The 16,687-nt window shown below is 36.2% G+C and overlaps 1 protein-coding gene across 1 annotated transcript in view; it reads left to right on the top strand.

The window, feature by feature from the left end:
* Nucleotides 1-16,687, top strand: part of LOC121382358 (DNA mismatch repair protein Mlh1-like) — a 273,672-nt gene that overhangs the window by 206,595 nt on the left and 50,390 nt on the right. The window contains exons 13-14 of the mRNA XM_041511944.1: nucleotides 2,817-2,982; nucleotides 3,305-3,420. Of these exons, the coding sequence (XP_041367878.1) occupies nucleotides 2,817-2,982; nucleotides 3,305-3,420 (282 nt within the window). The remainder of the gene's footprint in view (nucleotides 1-2,816; nucleotides 2,983-3,304; nucleotides 3,421-16,687) is intronic.

Below are 16,687 nucleotides of genomic sequence, written 5' to 3'. Positions count from 1 at the left end.
CTTCCCGAACGTGGACGATTTCGAACAGAATTCGTTGCTTGGTACCGTTGCCACAGTCGGCCAACGACACTCTGACTGACACCAAGTCTCAGAGCAACATTTCTTTGCGTATTGCCATCCTTAAGCCAAGCAATAGCCCTTCCTCGATCTTCGATAGTCAGTTGAAGTCGTACCATTGTCGAATTTGGAGTGTGCACCGTACACGAACGCAAGCTCCAATTATACGGAAATTCAGCATTGGGAACATGGAATACACGTGCAAAGCGTGCAAAATGAAGCGCTTTGTGAAAAAGCAAGTTATGGGCACTTAGCAGACCTTTCGCTTTCGCCCTAATTTACGTGTAAATGTAAGCATGTTTTCGCCATTAGAAATAGTCGACAGTGTCAATGACAGTGGATTTTAATTCATTTATGGGTTGCTTAGACCCACTTTCGTCAAAATGGAACAATACCATACGTGACATTATGGTCTAGCTAATATAATTGACATTCAGAAAATAATGTCGAAAATATCGTGTGACCCTTAAATTCTTTTGAGTGGTATATTAATGACCAGAAGAGGAAAATTATGTCAGTTTTTACAAATCTTCCATACTTCCAAAAATGCTATAACCGAAGAATCTTCAAACATGTACACAACGTATATGTAAAGATGGTTTATCTAATTTGTAAATGTCATTGATGTGTGTCCCCCATAGGGCATGAAGTTTATTGTAGTTAATAGAAAAATGTATTTTAATGTTAATTCTTTTACTTTTTCTTTGTCATCTTTTTTTTTTTTTTCATATTTCAGTGAACCTTAAAAAACAGACAATCCTGAAGTAATTAACCCTTTGAACCCGAGCGGCCAGAAAACCAGCCATTACATCAACCTTCAAATACCCCAGCAGCCGGAAAATTGGCCATCACATATCTTTGTTTATAAACAATATCGCTAGGCAACTTCCCGACCAATCAACAGCTTTGTTTTATCTAATTTTTGGTCCACACTTTCTGTGAATGTAACTTGTTTCCAAGAAAAGATGGTTTTATAAAATCGGCAAAATTGCTCAAAATTGTCTCTTTCAACAAGTTTTAGCTGTGTTCCCCCCATATAGGTGAAACAACATATGAAGTGATTATTGTAGATATTGATAATGATACATAGAAAAATGTGCAGTCGTCTAGTGATGTCAGAGGGGGCGAAAGGGGGAGTTTATGTGCATTTAGCCGGACAAAAATGACAAGAGAGAATATTGGAGATAATTAACAAGGAAGTCCATATTTATTTCAAATAGCCTTTATTTTGATAAATTAATGACAGAAAATATTCTTAGTAGCTGAAAAACAACTTAATACATATTTTTAGATTTTCCTGATTTTGGTCTCAGGAGCTCAGGGTGGCTGGACCGAACATGCCAAGAGCTCAGGGTTCAAAGGGTTAAATTTGAAGCATACTTATTATACTCAGCAATGAAAAGTACAAATATAAAGTGACATCATCAAATTTCACATTCCCTGATGACATTATTTTTATATTCATCGAGAATATGAACAACATTGACAACTGAGGCTATACTAATGGGCAGGGCTTCAGATTGCATCAAAGTCGAGGCAATATATGTTGTGCCCAAAATACATATGCCCAAAATAATCATGCCCAAGTTAAGTGCAGACATGCTGATCTCAAAATATTTCACATCAAAACCACTGAAATTTAAAGTTTCAATTAGATTTAAATAACTTGAAATGCATTTCTAAATATTGACAACTGTAAAGCAGCTGTTAATGACAGTACTGATCAAAAACGGACCTTCCTGATGCAATCTGAAAAGACAAAAGTCCTTGTTAAATTGTGCCCAGAGTAGTGAGATCCAAAGCCCTGAATGGGATGCCTTTAAACTGTCACCTGTTTATTTCACTGCAGTGGCTGCACATGTATGTGGTTTTCAGATGTACATGTATGCAACCAGTATAAATAATAAAATTTTTCAGAATTATGTATAACATATAAGAAATTACCCACAAGACATTAAAAGACTGTTAATTAAGTTCATCTTGCTTGCATTCTGAGACATCACAACTCGTTTTGCATCTTGGAGGATCTTATTGTTTAAATGTTTAGTTTTGTTTGCAGGATAGGTTAGGTAAAGTTTTAAAGAGCTAATAGAAGCTAATCTGAAAATAAATTGGCAGTGGTGGGAAGGGAGAATGTCTTGCTACATGTATGTTCTGACAAACACGAGAACAAACAAGATTCAGAAACCAGCAGTAAGCCAAGAGGTTTTTGAAGGTTTGAAGTTAAAAGTTTGTTTTATTTAACAACACCACTAGAGCACATTGATTTATTTATTTTTCAGCTGTTGTATGTCAAACATTTTGTAATTTTGACATATAGTCTTAAAGAGGAGACATGCAACATTTTGTCATTAGTAGCAAAGGATCTTTTTAAGGCACCATACCACAGAAAGGATAGCACATATCACAGCCTTTGGATATACCAATCATGGTGCATTGGCTGGAACGAGACATGGCTCAATCGGCCCACCAATGGGGATCAAACCCAAACCAACTGTGCATCAGGCAAGCACTTTACGACTGAGCTATGCCCCACCCCTGTGTTTGTAGAAGAATTTGTAGTTTTCTCACATTGGAATTTTTTTTTAATGGATACCCAATAGTATTTGTGTTGTGGCAGGGTGGTACTGGCCTCTGTCGTGTGTCAATAGTATTTGTGTTGTGGCAGGGTGGTACTGGCTTCTGTCGTGTGTCAATAGTATTTGTGTTGTGGCAGGATGGTACTGGCCTTTTATCACATGTCATTATTCTGTTTGTAGGATCTGGTGACAAAGTTTACGACCATCACCTAGTGCGAACCGACAGTCGAGATCAAAAACTTGATACATTCTTTCAGAAGCCATCAATCTCGGAAAGCCAGAATGTTTGTGACAAAGATGATCACTCAATGGACATTGATGAGAATGTGTCAACCGATTCCAAAAGGTAACACTAGTTCGCGATGTTGTTATTGATTTCATTTACTGGACTTCCAATGTAAATTTAAAGCATTGGATTTTTGGTTTCATTTGTGAATATAAATTGGAAACAAATTCTTACTGGTATATAATTCAACTTCAAGGATTCTTCAAAATAAAATCTCTTCAAGTATGGTTGGCTTTATTTATAGTGAAAACAATTATTTTGTTGACTTACACAATGTACATTTTAAACATATTCTAAAGCCATTTAATGGCATGGTTGCACAACATTTGACCTACTAAATGACCTAAAAAAAATAGTCCTCTTTTTAAAATCTTTTTTTCAGCCCAACCGACAAGAGTACAAGTAGTCCAGCAGCAGGACGATGCCAGCAGAAGTCCAGCATCAAATTGACCAGTGTCCTGGAGCTGCAGAAAGAGATTGAGGACAACGTGCATGCTGGTTAGTCTCATCACACACTTTCTTTTGTTAAAGACAAACATTATCATGGCAGGCTTTCTGTGGGGAAAATAATTTGAGGGTATGTAATAAAAACAAACAGGTCAAAAGTGTCCATAGTAGATTGATCTGGGCCTGAAATGTTTTGGAATTTGACCTTGGATGTCATATACTTCAACACAATTTTAACAGCAGTTCCATTACTATGATCTCACTTCAGCACAATTTTAACAGCTGTTCCCATATTGTGATCTCACTTCAAGACACAATTTTAACAGCAGTTCCCTTACTGTGATCTCACTTCAATGACAGCAGTTCCCTTACTCTGATCTCACTTCAGCACAATTTTAACAGCTGTTCCCATATTGTGATCTCACTTCAACACACAATTTTTAGAGCAGTTCCTTTACTGTGATCTCACTTCAATGACAGCAGTTCCCTTACTGTGATCTCACTTCAGCACAATTTTAACAGCTGTTCCCATATTGTGATCTCACTTCAACACACAATTTTAACAGCAGTTCCCTTACTGTGATCTCACTTCAATGACAGCAGTTCCCTTACTATGATCTCACTTCAGCACAATTATAACAGCTGTTCCCATATTGTGATCTCACTTCAACACACAATTTTAACAGCAGTTCCCTTATTGTGATCTCACTTCAATGACAGCAGTTCCCTTACTATGATCTCATTTCAACAAAATTTTAACAGCAGTTCCCTTACTATGATCTCATTTCAACACAATTTTAACAGCAATTCCTTTACTGTGATCTCACTTCAACACAGTTTTAACACCAGTTCCCTTACTATGATCTCACTTCAATACAATTTTAACAACAGTGCCTTTACTATGATCTCACTTCAACACAATTTTAACAGCTGTTCCCTTATTGTGATCTCACTTCAACACACACTTTTAAGAGCAGTTCCCTTACTATGATCTCACTTCAACATAATTTTAACAACAATTCCCTTACTATGATCTCACTTCAACACAATTTTAACAACAGTTCCCTTACTATGATCTCACTTCAACACAATTTTAAGAGCAGTTCTCTTACTACGATCTCACTTCAACACAATTTTAAGAGCAGTTCTCTTACTACGATCTCACTTCAACACAATTTTAAGAGCAGTTCTCTTACTACGATCTCACTTCAACACAATTTTAACAGCAGTTCCCTTACTATGATCTCACTCAACACAATTTTAACAACAGTTCCTTTACTATGACCTGTCTAAAAGAAATTTGTGTCATGCAGGCTTTATATCCATTAATTGCCAATATTTTAGGTTACATAATGTTACCTTCGGTACTCTTTGACAAACCCTTGCTTAATTATTCTAGAATTTAACATTTTTTATAAATGTAAAAGACTAACACAGGGGCATATAACTTGAACCTTCTTCTTCTGTGGTTTCTGTGCAGAGGCTTACATGTATAAAGGTTATGTTAGAAAGCAAGACTTATTTTATTCTGTCTATATGGTTTTGTTTGTGGGTTTTCTCTTCTGAAATTGGAGCTTTATGTCTGCTTTTGAAACATTAACAAGGGTAAGTTCACCCAGCTGTTTGTCGCTAAACTGGTTTTTATGCTACAAATTAAACCAAATGACCGCTTTGGAAACCATACAAAATAGTTTGTAAATGTTTAGTAAAAACTGGCTGTCTGAAGTTAATAATTAGTTCTGTACATGTTCCTGTAACTTGTCAGTAATCCAACAATCTTACTTCACAACTGCATGAGTGTGTTGCAATTTGGATATCTTGGAGAGGTGTCTATGTTCGTTACCACGCCATCATTATCACAATGTGCTGCTTGTTTCCCTACTAAGATATGTACAAACAGGAACATGCTGCTAGGAAAATATTTTTGACTAGCCGGTCAACGGTTGGTTGAGTGTTCTTCAAAACGGAATATATGTTTTTTAATCACTGATGACTTCCTAGATGGATTGTCATAATGTGGTCCTTGTAGAAATAATTACTTACATACTTGACCAGAATTGTTTCCACCTGTACTCACATTAAAATGGCAGATATTCGTCACCAAGAGATCTAAAAAAAAGAAGTTTGTTTTGTTTAACGACACCACTAGAGCACATTGATTTATTAATAGGCTATTGGATGTCAAACATTTGGTAATTTTGACATATAGTCTTAGAGATGAAACCCGCTATATTTTTCCATTAGTAGCAAAGGATCTTTTATATGCACCATCCCACAGGCAGGACAGCACATACCATGGCCTTTGATATACCAGTCGTGGTGCACTGGCTGGAACGAGAAACCACCGACAGGCATGAATCTCAAATCGACTGCACATCAAGCGAGCACTTTACCAGTGGGCTACGTCCCACCCCCCAAGAGATCTAAGACATCAAAGGAGGGATGCAGTTGGTAGATCTGGTTTTCATTTTGGGTCAAATTATTTGAAAGTCGGTTCACCTCTACTTAACCCAAATGTTGGTTTATTTATAGCTAACCCAGATGTTGGTGATCTATTGTTGTTGAGCTATACCTAACCCAAACATTGTTTGACCTATATAACTAACCCTAAAATATTGCTTGACCTAGCTGTAGCTCGTATTTAAATGTTGGTTGATGTTTAATTACCGGTAACCCAGATGTCCATTAACCAACAGCTAACCTAAATGTTGGTTAACATTTAGACTACTGAATTAACTATTGACAAAAACCGCATTGAGTTGTTATAAGTTTATAATTTTTACTCACATACATTAAATGTCTTATAAATTCATAAAACAAAGTTCGTATTTGAATCGGTAAGTATTATTTTCATGGGTTTTTCTAAATTTTTATGATATTTTAGATCAGTTAATGTTGATTAAAATTAAGCAAAAAAACAAAAAACAGTCACATTTACTCATGAACATTTATGGCCAGCTGTCCAGTATTTATGTCCATTATTCCCAATAAGGGTGTATACTACCAAATCAAATCCCATAGACGACAATAGTAACATATGTGGCTAAAACTCCTACCTGCAAGGTATCAATCGACATAAACGCCATGGATATAAATACTACCACCCCTCACCCTTAAAGTGAATCACAAAAAAGTGGGTGTCAAGCTGTTCATTTCTGAGATAACGGGTAGCGTCTATGACTACCCTAGTTCCACACAAAATTTGAGTACTGTTTTTTTACAGGTAACCCCATACATGTTCCAAGCACAAGGCTACTTGACACAGTGGTATTAGATGAAATAAAATTGCATACATTTTTAGCCCAGATGAAACTAATTTTTTTCACAACCAACACACTCACATTTATAACCAATCACAGGACTTGTGGTGTTCACTTCTCTATCAAAAGTTGGGTGCACCTCGAACTTTGACCCAGCCGGAAGTTATTTGGTTTAGTACTACCTATACTGATAATATACATTTTTCAAAAAGTGTCCAGCTATGTGTTTTTATGACAACCAGGATCTGGTGTATTCTGACATAAAGTGACAGCCTCACTGAAACTGTTGTTTCTACAGTGCAACCTAATATAATGTACACCTCATAAGGCATATATATTGTATACAGTTTTGTACAAATGCAATATGTCATATTAAACAACAAAATGTTTTTAAATAAAACTCCTGAAGATATTTACTGTCAGTTGGGTGTGTGTACTCGGGTATATATGTAGAGACAACAAAGATAGTCAGAGTACCTCTACCCCTTTAAAGAATTCCATTAAAACACATGCACTTGACTGATCCCTAAATTAGGAGACCTGAACAGGTACATCAAAGAAATATCAGTATTAAAAACATACACTGTCTTAGGAAGGAAACACCAACATGACTGTACCTGTATGAAGTAATAACTTAATGTTCTGGACATTAGTGTTGGGAGGAAATCCTGTATGCAGGGTGTGGCCGTCTTCAAGTTACCAGGTGTGGGAATTTCAAATCCATCGGCCATGCTGATTTTCATAAGGAACCATCAAAACCATTGGGAGCCACCCATATTCCTGACTATATTTTATTTGTAGCCTACTGTAGTTGGAGCTTTTAATATTTGTGATATCTGGAATTATCATCCAGCTTTCACACATTTATTTTTGATTAATTACTTAAAAAAACTACTTTTAAATGACATAATTACCCAAACATCTATTTTATTGCATTATTTTCTAATCCAGATCAATACAATATGTATATTGGATGTATTTCTACAATCAGTAATCCAGTATTTTATTTAGCTAGTAACATTGGGTAATACAGCTTTAACAATAAAATAAATTACCAACTTACTCCAAGGCAGATAATCAAATCTGAAAAAAATTGGTTCTGAATCCAGTATAAACCTAAAATGGTCTTCATGAGAGCAAACTAAGTGATTATTAAAAAAGAAATTTGATCTGGAGATCTAAAGGTATGTTTAACAAGATTATTGTTATGTATAACTAAGAACAGAAGGCACAATAGTGACAACAAATTTAATTATGTCTTTGGTGAAGTTTTTCTTTAAATTTATTTTAAATTTTGCATAAAACAACAAACTTGTTTAAAATATAACTTAGCACCCTATAAATATGTCAAAATGACAATACAAATCAACTTCTTTACAAATTTGAGTTTTCAGAATTTCATACATGAAAAATTAACTATATTAATGGAAACTAAAGACATTAACCCACTATTGACACATGTTATTTTTAATATAAAAATAAATTGCTATTAAAATCTTAATTCAGGTTGCCTATATATAACACCATATTTAAGAGCAGTTGTATATGGCAAGTCAATTACCATGTAAAAAGAAATTGTTGAAATATTTACAGTATGAATTATAGGCCAAAACCAACTTTTCCTCAGTGCTAACTTTGATTCAAACTCCATTCAGAGCCATGTACAGTGATTAGTGTCAAGGTCAAGGTCATTGTGAACTTGCGTGGTCCAGTTACAGCTAATTAATCAACCAGTATAGCTTAATTAAATAAAATCACAAAATCATAATATTTTTTATTATGCACTGAATATGTGCTATAGGGTGTATACTACCAAATCAAATCCCATAGACGACAATAGTACATATGTGGCTAAAACTCCTACCTGCAACGTATCAATCGACATAAACGCCACGGATATAAATACTACCACCCCTCACCCTTAAAGTGAATCACAAAAAAGTGGGTGTCAAGCTGTTCATTTCTGAGATAACGGGTAGCGTCTATGACTACCCTAGTTCCACACAAAATTTGAGTACTGTTTTTTTACAGGTAACCCCATACATGTTCCAAGCACAAGGCTACTTGACACAGTGGTATTAGATGAAATAAAATTGCATACATTTTTAGCCCAGATGAAACTAATTTTTTTCACAACCAACACACTCACATTTATAACCAATCACAGGACTTGTGGTGTTCACTTCTCTATAAAAAGTTGGGTGCACCTCGAACTTTGACCCAGCCGGAAGTTATTTGGTTTAGTACTACCATAACAGTGGTTTTCTGACCAGAATAAAAAAAAAAAAAAAAACTAACTACAATTCACATCCCAATATTTGGTGATTTTCGTTGTGAGTAAAACGATAAAATTTATTATCAAATTAACTGTAACAATCAGCTATCAATTCCTGAAAATGACTTCAAAGTGCCACCATTGTTGTCAAGCAAAAATATTTGCCGAAAACCAATTTTTGACCTAAAAATTCCAAGGTATTAACCATTGAAAAATGAAAAACTAAAGCTGTCAGTCAGAGTATTTCCTGTGTGCTATTAATATTTTTGGTAAGTGCCGTGTGCAAAACAGCGGGAAATATGAATTGATGAATGTGTAGTATACAGTGTACAGTATGTCAGCTGTCGTGATCAGGCGATATATCTCGCCTGCAGTAATTAGAATGTTAATCAACAGCTAACTCAAATGTTGGTTGACCTATAACTAACCAAATCATCTATAAGTAATCCAAATGTTGCTTCACCTATAGATAACCTAAATGATGCTTGACTTATAGCAACCCTATGCTGGGTGTTATTTCATGTTTGTGTATTGTATATAAAAGAAAACATTTTTGTTGACTAAATGTAAAACAATACAAATATAATCATTTTAAACATTTATTCATTATTCACTACACTAAAACTGTTTTGACAAAATGCTTATGTCAGCTTCTTCTTTTTTTCATTCATATACTTTTGTCTGACACCCAATAGCCAATTTTCCTTTGTGCTGGGGTGTTGATGTTTAACATTCATTCATTCATTTCATTTCTACCATGTAACCTTACCTGTCAGAGAATACATGTATTTCAAAACAATTTTTCAATCGGTGCTAACAGTGATTGGAAAAATATATTAAACATTACTGTGCAGCTATATAAAGTATCCCTAAGTAATCAGTATTGCAGCACCTTCAGTAATGATATTTAAATTTCACTAACCTTTAGTTATAGATTTACTATGTTATGAACAACTTGCCCCTGGTGTCATTTGTTTATAGAAAAAGTTAAAGTTAGTTTAGTTAAACAACACCACTAGAGCACATTGATTTATTAATCATGAGCTATTGGATGTCAAACATTTGGTAATTTTAACATATACTATAAAATACTTTATTTTCGCATGAAATTTATTTTCGCGTTTGAATAAAATTCGTGAAAATAAATTCCACACGAAATTAAAGGCTGACGAAAATTGGATTTTAATTTTTTTTTTTTTTAAATGTCATTCAATCAGATCTGAGATATCATTAGTTTCCGCTGCACAGGACTACAGTAGTAACAGTGCGACACTTAAAACTTTATATCACAAAGTGAGACGTGATAATAAACAATACGGAGGTTTTATGGTTTTCTTTCATAAGTGAAAGCAATACACGTGTTTAAAAAACAGAAGTAAACATCACAGTATGTTAAAATGTGGATGTGAAAAAAATCTGGGTTGGGCTTGTATGGTGTGGCGATACTATACACTCGTAGTTCTTATTGGGCTTTCACACTAAAGGTTTTATTTACCTGTTGGTCAATCATAAACCGTACTGAACGAGTATTTTGACAGTAATAAATCATGTTTAAATCAAACTTGCACTAGCATTGCGCCTTCAAATTCTATTTTGTTTTCGGGTTCGGTTTTTATAACAAGTTTGAGGATTTCGAAAAAGAGCATGGGGTAGCCTAAGCACCTTTCGTAAGCTTACGGTATTTTGGTTTTTTATTGGGGAAGGGATGGGAATTCACAAAAATAAATGCCCGCTAATTGACTCATTTTCATGAACTCGCAAAAATAAAGTATTTTACAGTAGTTTTAGAGAGGAAACCCGCAACATTTTTCCGTTAGTAGCAAGGGATCTTTTTATGCATCACCAGCCTCGGTGGCGTCGTGGCAGGCCATCGGTCTACAGGCTGGTAGGTACTGGGTTCGGATCCCAGTCGAGGCATTGGATTTTTAATCCAGATACCGACTCCAAACCCTGAGTGAGTGCTCCGCAAGGCTCAGTGGGTAGGTGTAAACCACTTGCACCGACCAGTGATCCATAACTGGTTCAACAAAGGCCATGGTTTGTGCTATCCTGCCTGTGGGAAGCACAAATAAAAGATCCCTTGCTGCCTGTCGTAAAAAGAGTAGCCTATGTGGCGACAGTGGGTTTCCTCTAAAAACAGTGTCAGAATGACCATATGTTTGACGTCCAATAGCCGATGATAAGATAAAAAATCAATGTGCTCTAGTGGCGTCGTTAAATAAAACAAACTTTACTTTTATGCATCATCCCACAGACAGGATAGCATATACCACGACCTTTGATATACCATTCGTTGTGCACTAGCTGGAACAAGAAATAGCCCAATGGGCCCATCAATGGGGATTGATCCAAGACTGACCGTGCATCAGACAAGGGCTTTACCACAGACCTACGTCCCACCCCCATTTGTGTATAGACTCCAGTGACAAGAAAATCCCATGAAGTTTGAAGTACATGTACTTTACTCTGGTGTCATTAAAACATTACTTGTTCACTGTCATTTACAATTTATGTGAACATGCGATTTTAATTCCGTCGTTAAAAGTGCCCAAAGCTTATTCATGTTCAATTTGTGGTCAGAAGTGAAATGTCAGCCTTAGGTATTGTTTTCCAAGACATGATGCAGCATAATTGCATTTTTATAACATGGGCATGCAGCACTTGGTTATCAAGGATATAGGCTCCGGGAGGGTTAATTATAATGTTTGTCAGTAATAGCAGCAGCTGAATGAAAGAATATTTAATGACATCCCAGCACAAGACACATCAACATCAACCACATTGTATTTGGGTATCAAACAAATATATGAATGAATTGACCATCAGCATCAATATAAAAATTCAAAACTTGTATTAAAACCCAGTGCTGTGCTAAAAATACAAACATCAAAGGTAGATAGAATTAAAATTTAGAATACATACATGTAGCAGTAAATTTTAATGTGAAGTGACTGCATGAAAATAGTAAACAAGGAGAAAGTGAAAAATTTACCTATAGGCCCCATGCATTCCATGAAAGAATTGTAGCTAAGGTTAATTGTAGTGACTTAAGGTGAGTTTTACAACTGGCATGGCAAACTTTACAGCCGTTCCACAAAGCAACCTTACGGTAGTCGTAAGTGCCCTTTCAATGATTAAAATCTTCTTTGTGATGAAGTGCGAATTAGTTAAATAATAAATTGGTTACTGACTTTTTGGAACATCTTTGATGTATTCATTGGTATCGGACATCCATGAAGTAACTTTGTCAGTTTATTTGCTAAGCGATAATTGCAGAATGCATAAAACATGAGAGTTATCTCCCGTATTTTTACTTGAAGGTCTCATATGGCCTAGAATGTTTTTTTCATCGAACGCTGAGTTTCATAAAAGGTATTTGGTATATATTAGATCCATTTTGACGCAAAAAGTTAATATCCTTAGAAAATGATAAAATCATCATTTAACTGCCATTTGACCTCTGCATTAGTGGCTTACAACTGCCTCCTACCTATTGTAAATTTTCACAGTAATTTACGACAGTAGTAAGCTACGCCACATCGTGGAACGGGCTGGCGATCGTAGAAAAAGATTACGGTCACGATGGTTGGTAGTAGTGCTAAGATTGCTTCGTGGAACGTGGCCAGGATGGTTTGGAGCATGCAATACCATGATTGTATTATGATATCTTATTTATCCTCAGGTGGGGTTCAATTTGTTAACATTTATTTTGCTGTTGTGCCTACACGGACCCAGAGATATTCAGGGCTCACAGCAGGCTTGTGACCCCTAATGTTTTGTAGAGAGAGTTCCTTAATATCTTTGAGTGTTCAATTTTTCAGATCGAGGAAAATGTATTATCCACGTCAAATGTTGTACATCTTAAATTTCTGTTTATTAAGATTGCAAGGATTCTTTCTTTTGCCTTCTTAATTGGAAGTGACATTGACATGTAAAATCAATTACATGTTATAATGAATGTCTGATTCAATAAAAGTGACTAATTGTTACCATAAAATGCTGTGTATTAGCGGACTGTCTAGTCTCATCTGATTTTTTGTCCTCAGTCAGATTTAATTGGTCATATAGCTGATGATTTTTATTGACCAGTCATTTGTTTATTCTACAGTAATAATATATTGGCAACCTTTTTATTTTGTTAGTGTTATAGTTGTAGTGTTTTGGGGTGGGACATAGCTCAGTGGTATAGCGATCGCTAGATGCGCGGTCGGTCTGGGATCGATCCATGTCAGTGGGCCCATTGGGCTATTTCTCATTACAACCAGTGCACCACAACTGGTATATGAAAGACCATGGTATGTGCTATCCTGTCAGTGGGATGGTGCATATAAAAGATCTCTTGCTGCTAATCGGAAAGAGTAGCCCATGAAGTGGCGACAGCGGGTTTCTTCTCTTAATATCTTTGTGGTCCTTAACCATATGTCTGATGCCATTTAACCGTAATTAAAATGTGTTGAGTGCATCATTAAATAAAACATTTCCTTCTTTGATTGTAGTGTTCATCATGAATGCTAAGTAGTATTTACGCTACCATTTTAAAAACAAAATGATATTTATTAGCTGTAAGTATTGACGGAGTTGTTTCATTTGAGGAAGGTAAATAAAAGATCAAAGACACACAAAACAATGTTTTCTCTCATCCCTGCATTGAATTAGTGGCTATGGGATACCTCACATGAATATGCTTAACAACAAGGAGAGATAACTCTGTTCATATTTACTACATATAATATAGAGGACTGTTGTAGTATGCAAGTTCGTGATATGATGTCATCAGACAACAATTTAAAGTTTGTTTAATGACATTACTAGAGCACATTAATTTATATATCATAGGCTATTGGATGTTAAACATTTGATAATTTTGACATATAGTCTTAGGAAACCCAGTACATTTTTACATTAGTAACAAGGGATTTTTTTTTATATGTACCAACTGACAGACAGGATAGCACATACCACAACCTTTGATATACCAGTCGTGGTGCACTGGGTGGAATGAGAAATAGCCCAGTGAGCTCACCGATGGTGATCGATCCTAGACAGACCACACATCAGACGAGCAGTTTACCACTGGGCTATGTCCTGCCCACAACAATTTAACACTGATATATATATCAGGAGAAAAGTCCTTTTAGGGGGGGGGGGGGGGGGGGGAGACTGGTCTTTGACCTTGGAGACCAAATATTTTGTTTAAAATTGTTTGCCTATCCCACTTCTGTCATACTTTTCAGTACAAAGCATCTGTCTGTTTCTTTTATTCAAACAAAGTCTGCTTATTGTGAGTGTTTGTTTGTCTACATCAATCAATTGGTGTGCATTTTGAACCAATCTCATATATAATAAAAATTGGTCAGTTTTATGCCCTTTAGTTAAGTTTCTCCATCAATAACTGATAATAGAAACAACAAATACACCATGTGGGTCACTTTTCAATTGGACCCACTCGGGCATCAGTGGGCCTACATGTACCTCGGACATGACAAAAACAATAAAATTAAACCGCAGTCAGTATGTCAGGTCTTTCAGACGTCTGTGATTATAACGTCTGCCACATAATAAGGATATATTCCTGGTCATTGACAGCACATCTACGTTCATGTCAACCCACTGCCATGAGTAAAGTGGCTACTAAATTGAAGTACTAAAATGAACTCTTGACTGCTGGCTGCTTATTACTGGTCCAACGTTCCTATATTAGACAGTTTAGGTTAATATTACTTACGGTGATCTTTTAAGGTTGGCGGCAGGATATAGCTTAGCCTAGGATACCCAAGTTCATTATCTACAGTCCTCAAAATTGAATAATATTATTTAGCAGTGCCAGCGCAAAAAGCTGTTGCAACATTGATTCTGCAATGACATTTCTATCATTTTGTGTTTTTCTGTTCTAAATTGACATCCTAAGATGACCTGAATTTCAAGAGTTGTATCTGAAATATATACTCTTCAAAAAAAGAAACTTGACATTGGTAAAAATAATGCTATCGGATTATTTTTACAGAATCAAAGACATTGTAAAGACAATCAAGTAAGTGAGCGAATGTTAATGCAAAACGTGATGCAAAAACACTATAAAACACATTCGATTCGCATAAACGTAGCCATAGTCAATATTTGTACTGAAACACAAAAGCGCAATCCTCAGAGAAGCACGTGCATCATGAAGTTCTGTAACTTTGCATGCCGAACCCTCCGTTGGTGGGGCACGAAAGGCCACATCAGCAGTGATTCAGACAGACCACATAACATCACTGTCGGTAATGCAATAATGCCAAGATTGACGTCAGCTCAACGCAATAATGCCATTGCAAGCAGGGGCAACTCAACAAGCTGTGGCAAGGCACTTTGGCCTCTCTAGACAGACCATCTCTGCTTTATAGGCACGGTACAACACCACTCAAAGTGTTAATGACAGGCCAAGGTCCGGTCATTCCAAAGTAACCACTGCCGCTCAAGATCGATACATCCGGGTGTGTCATCTTTGAAATCGAACCACAACAGCAACAACCACAGCGACACAAATCCCTGGACTACACAGAATTTATGACCAGACTGTTCATAATCAGCTGAGGGAGGCAGGAATTTCCCCTAGAAGACCAGTGCGACACAACGTTTTTACACCATGTCACTTAGCAGAGTGTCTGCAGTGGTGCCAGCAGAGGGTAAGATGGACACGTGCCAGGTGGAGGACTGTTTTGTTCTCAGATGAGTCTTGTTTTCTCCTGTCACGTGCTGATGGACGCACACATGCCTATAAACATTGAGGGGAACATTATTCTCCACACTGTGTGCAACAAGTCATCCGTTTTGGTGGTGGCAGTGTCATGGTGTGGGCAGGAATCTATCATAGTGGTAATCAGAGAAAATCTACTAAACATTTTTCTTTAGCAGCAAAGGATCTTTTAAATGCTCTGACACACATAGTAATCAGAGAAAATCTACTAAAAAAATTCTTTAGCAGCAAAGGATCTTTTAAATGCTCTGACACACATAGTAATCAGAGAAAATCTACCAAAAAAAATTCTTTAGCAGCAAGGGATCTTTTAAATGCTTTAGTTGAATACCGGTAATCACGAAATTTCAAATAAAATATATAAATGTTTTTATTGCAAAGTGATCAGTTTTCTTCTATCGTAAAACTTTCAAGGCAAGTGTAGAGATGAACACAACTAATGATTGGCCTTTCCTGGTAAAGACTGTAATGTAATCAGATGATGTATAATCAGAAGTATAGAAAGTTATCGAATTTCGCATATATACATGCCAGTCTTGGACATCTCCTCTCCCGGAGATGGTCACTGGCGAAGTCAGAGGCTAAGTCCAGGGTGGGCGTGCCTGAACCTTCATTGAATATGGGTATTAATAGAGTTCCCATTCCCTTGTTAAAGTTAAAGTTTGTTTTGTTTAATGACACCACTAGAGCACATTGATTTATTAATCATTGGCTATTGGATGTCAAACTTATGGTAATTTTGACATATAATCTTTAGAGAGGAAACATGCTTCATTTTTTCATTAGTAGCAAGGGATCTTTTATATAGACCATCCCACAGACAGGATAGCACATACCACAGCCTTTGATATACCAGTCATGGTGTGCTAGCTAGAATGAGAAATAGCCCAACGGGCCCACCGACAGGGATCGATCCCACACTGACCAGTGACCACGCATCAAGTGAGCGCTACCACTGGGCTATGTCTTGCCCTTAACTCGGGTGAACTCATGTTTTGAAATACTTTTTTAATAATTATTATATACTCTTCAAAAAAAGAAACGCAA

Source organism: Gigantopelta aegis, chromosome 9 (genome assembly GCF_016097555.1).
Source record: "Gigantopelta aegis isolate Gae_Host chromosome 9, Gae_host_genome, whole genome shotgun sequence".
Taxonomy (NCBI): Eukaryota; Metazoa; Mollusca; class Gastropoda; order Neomphalida; family Peltospiridae; genus Gigantopelta; species Gigantopelta aegis.
Note: the sequence above shows the minus strand (reverse complement) of the source record. Positions and strands in the feature narration are given on the sequence as shown.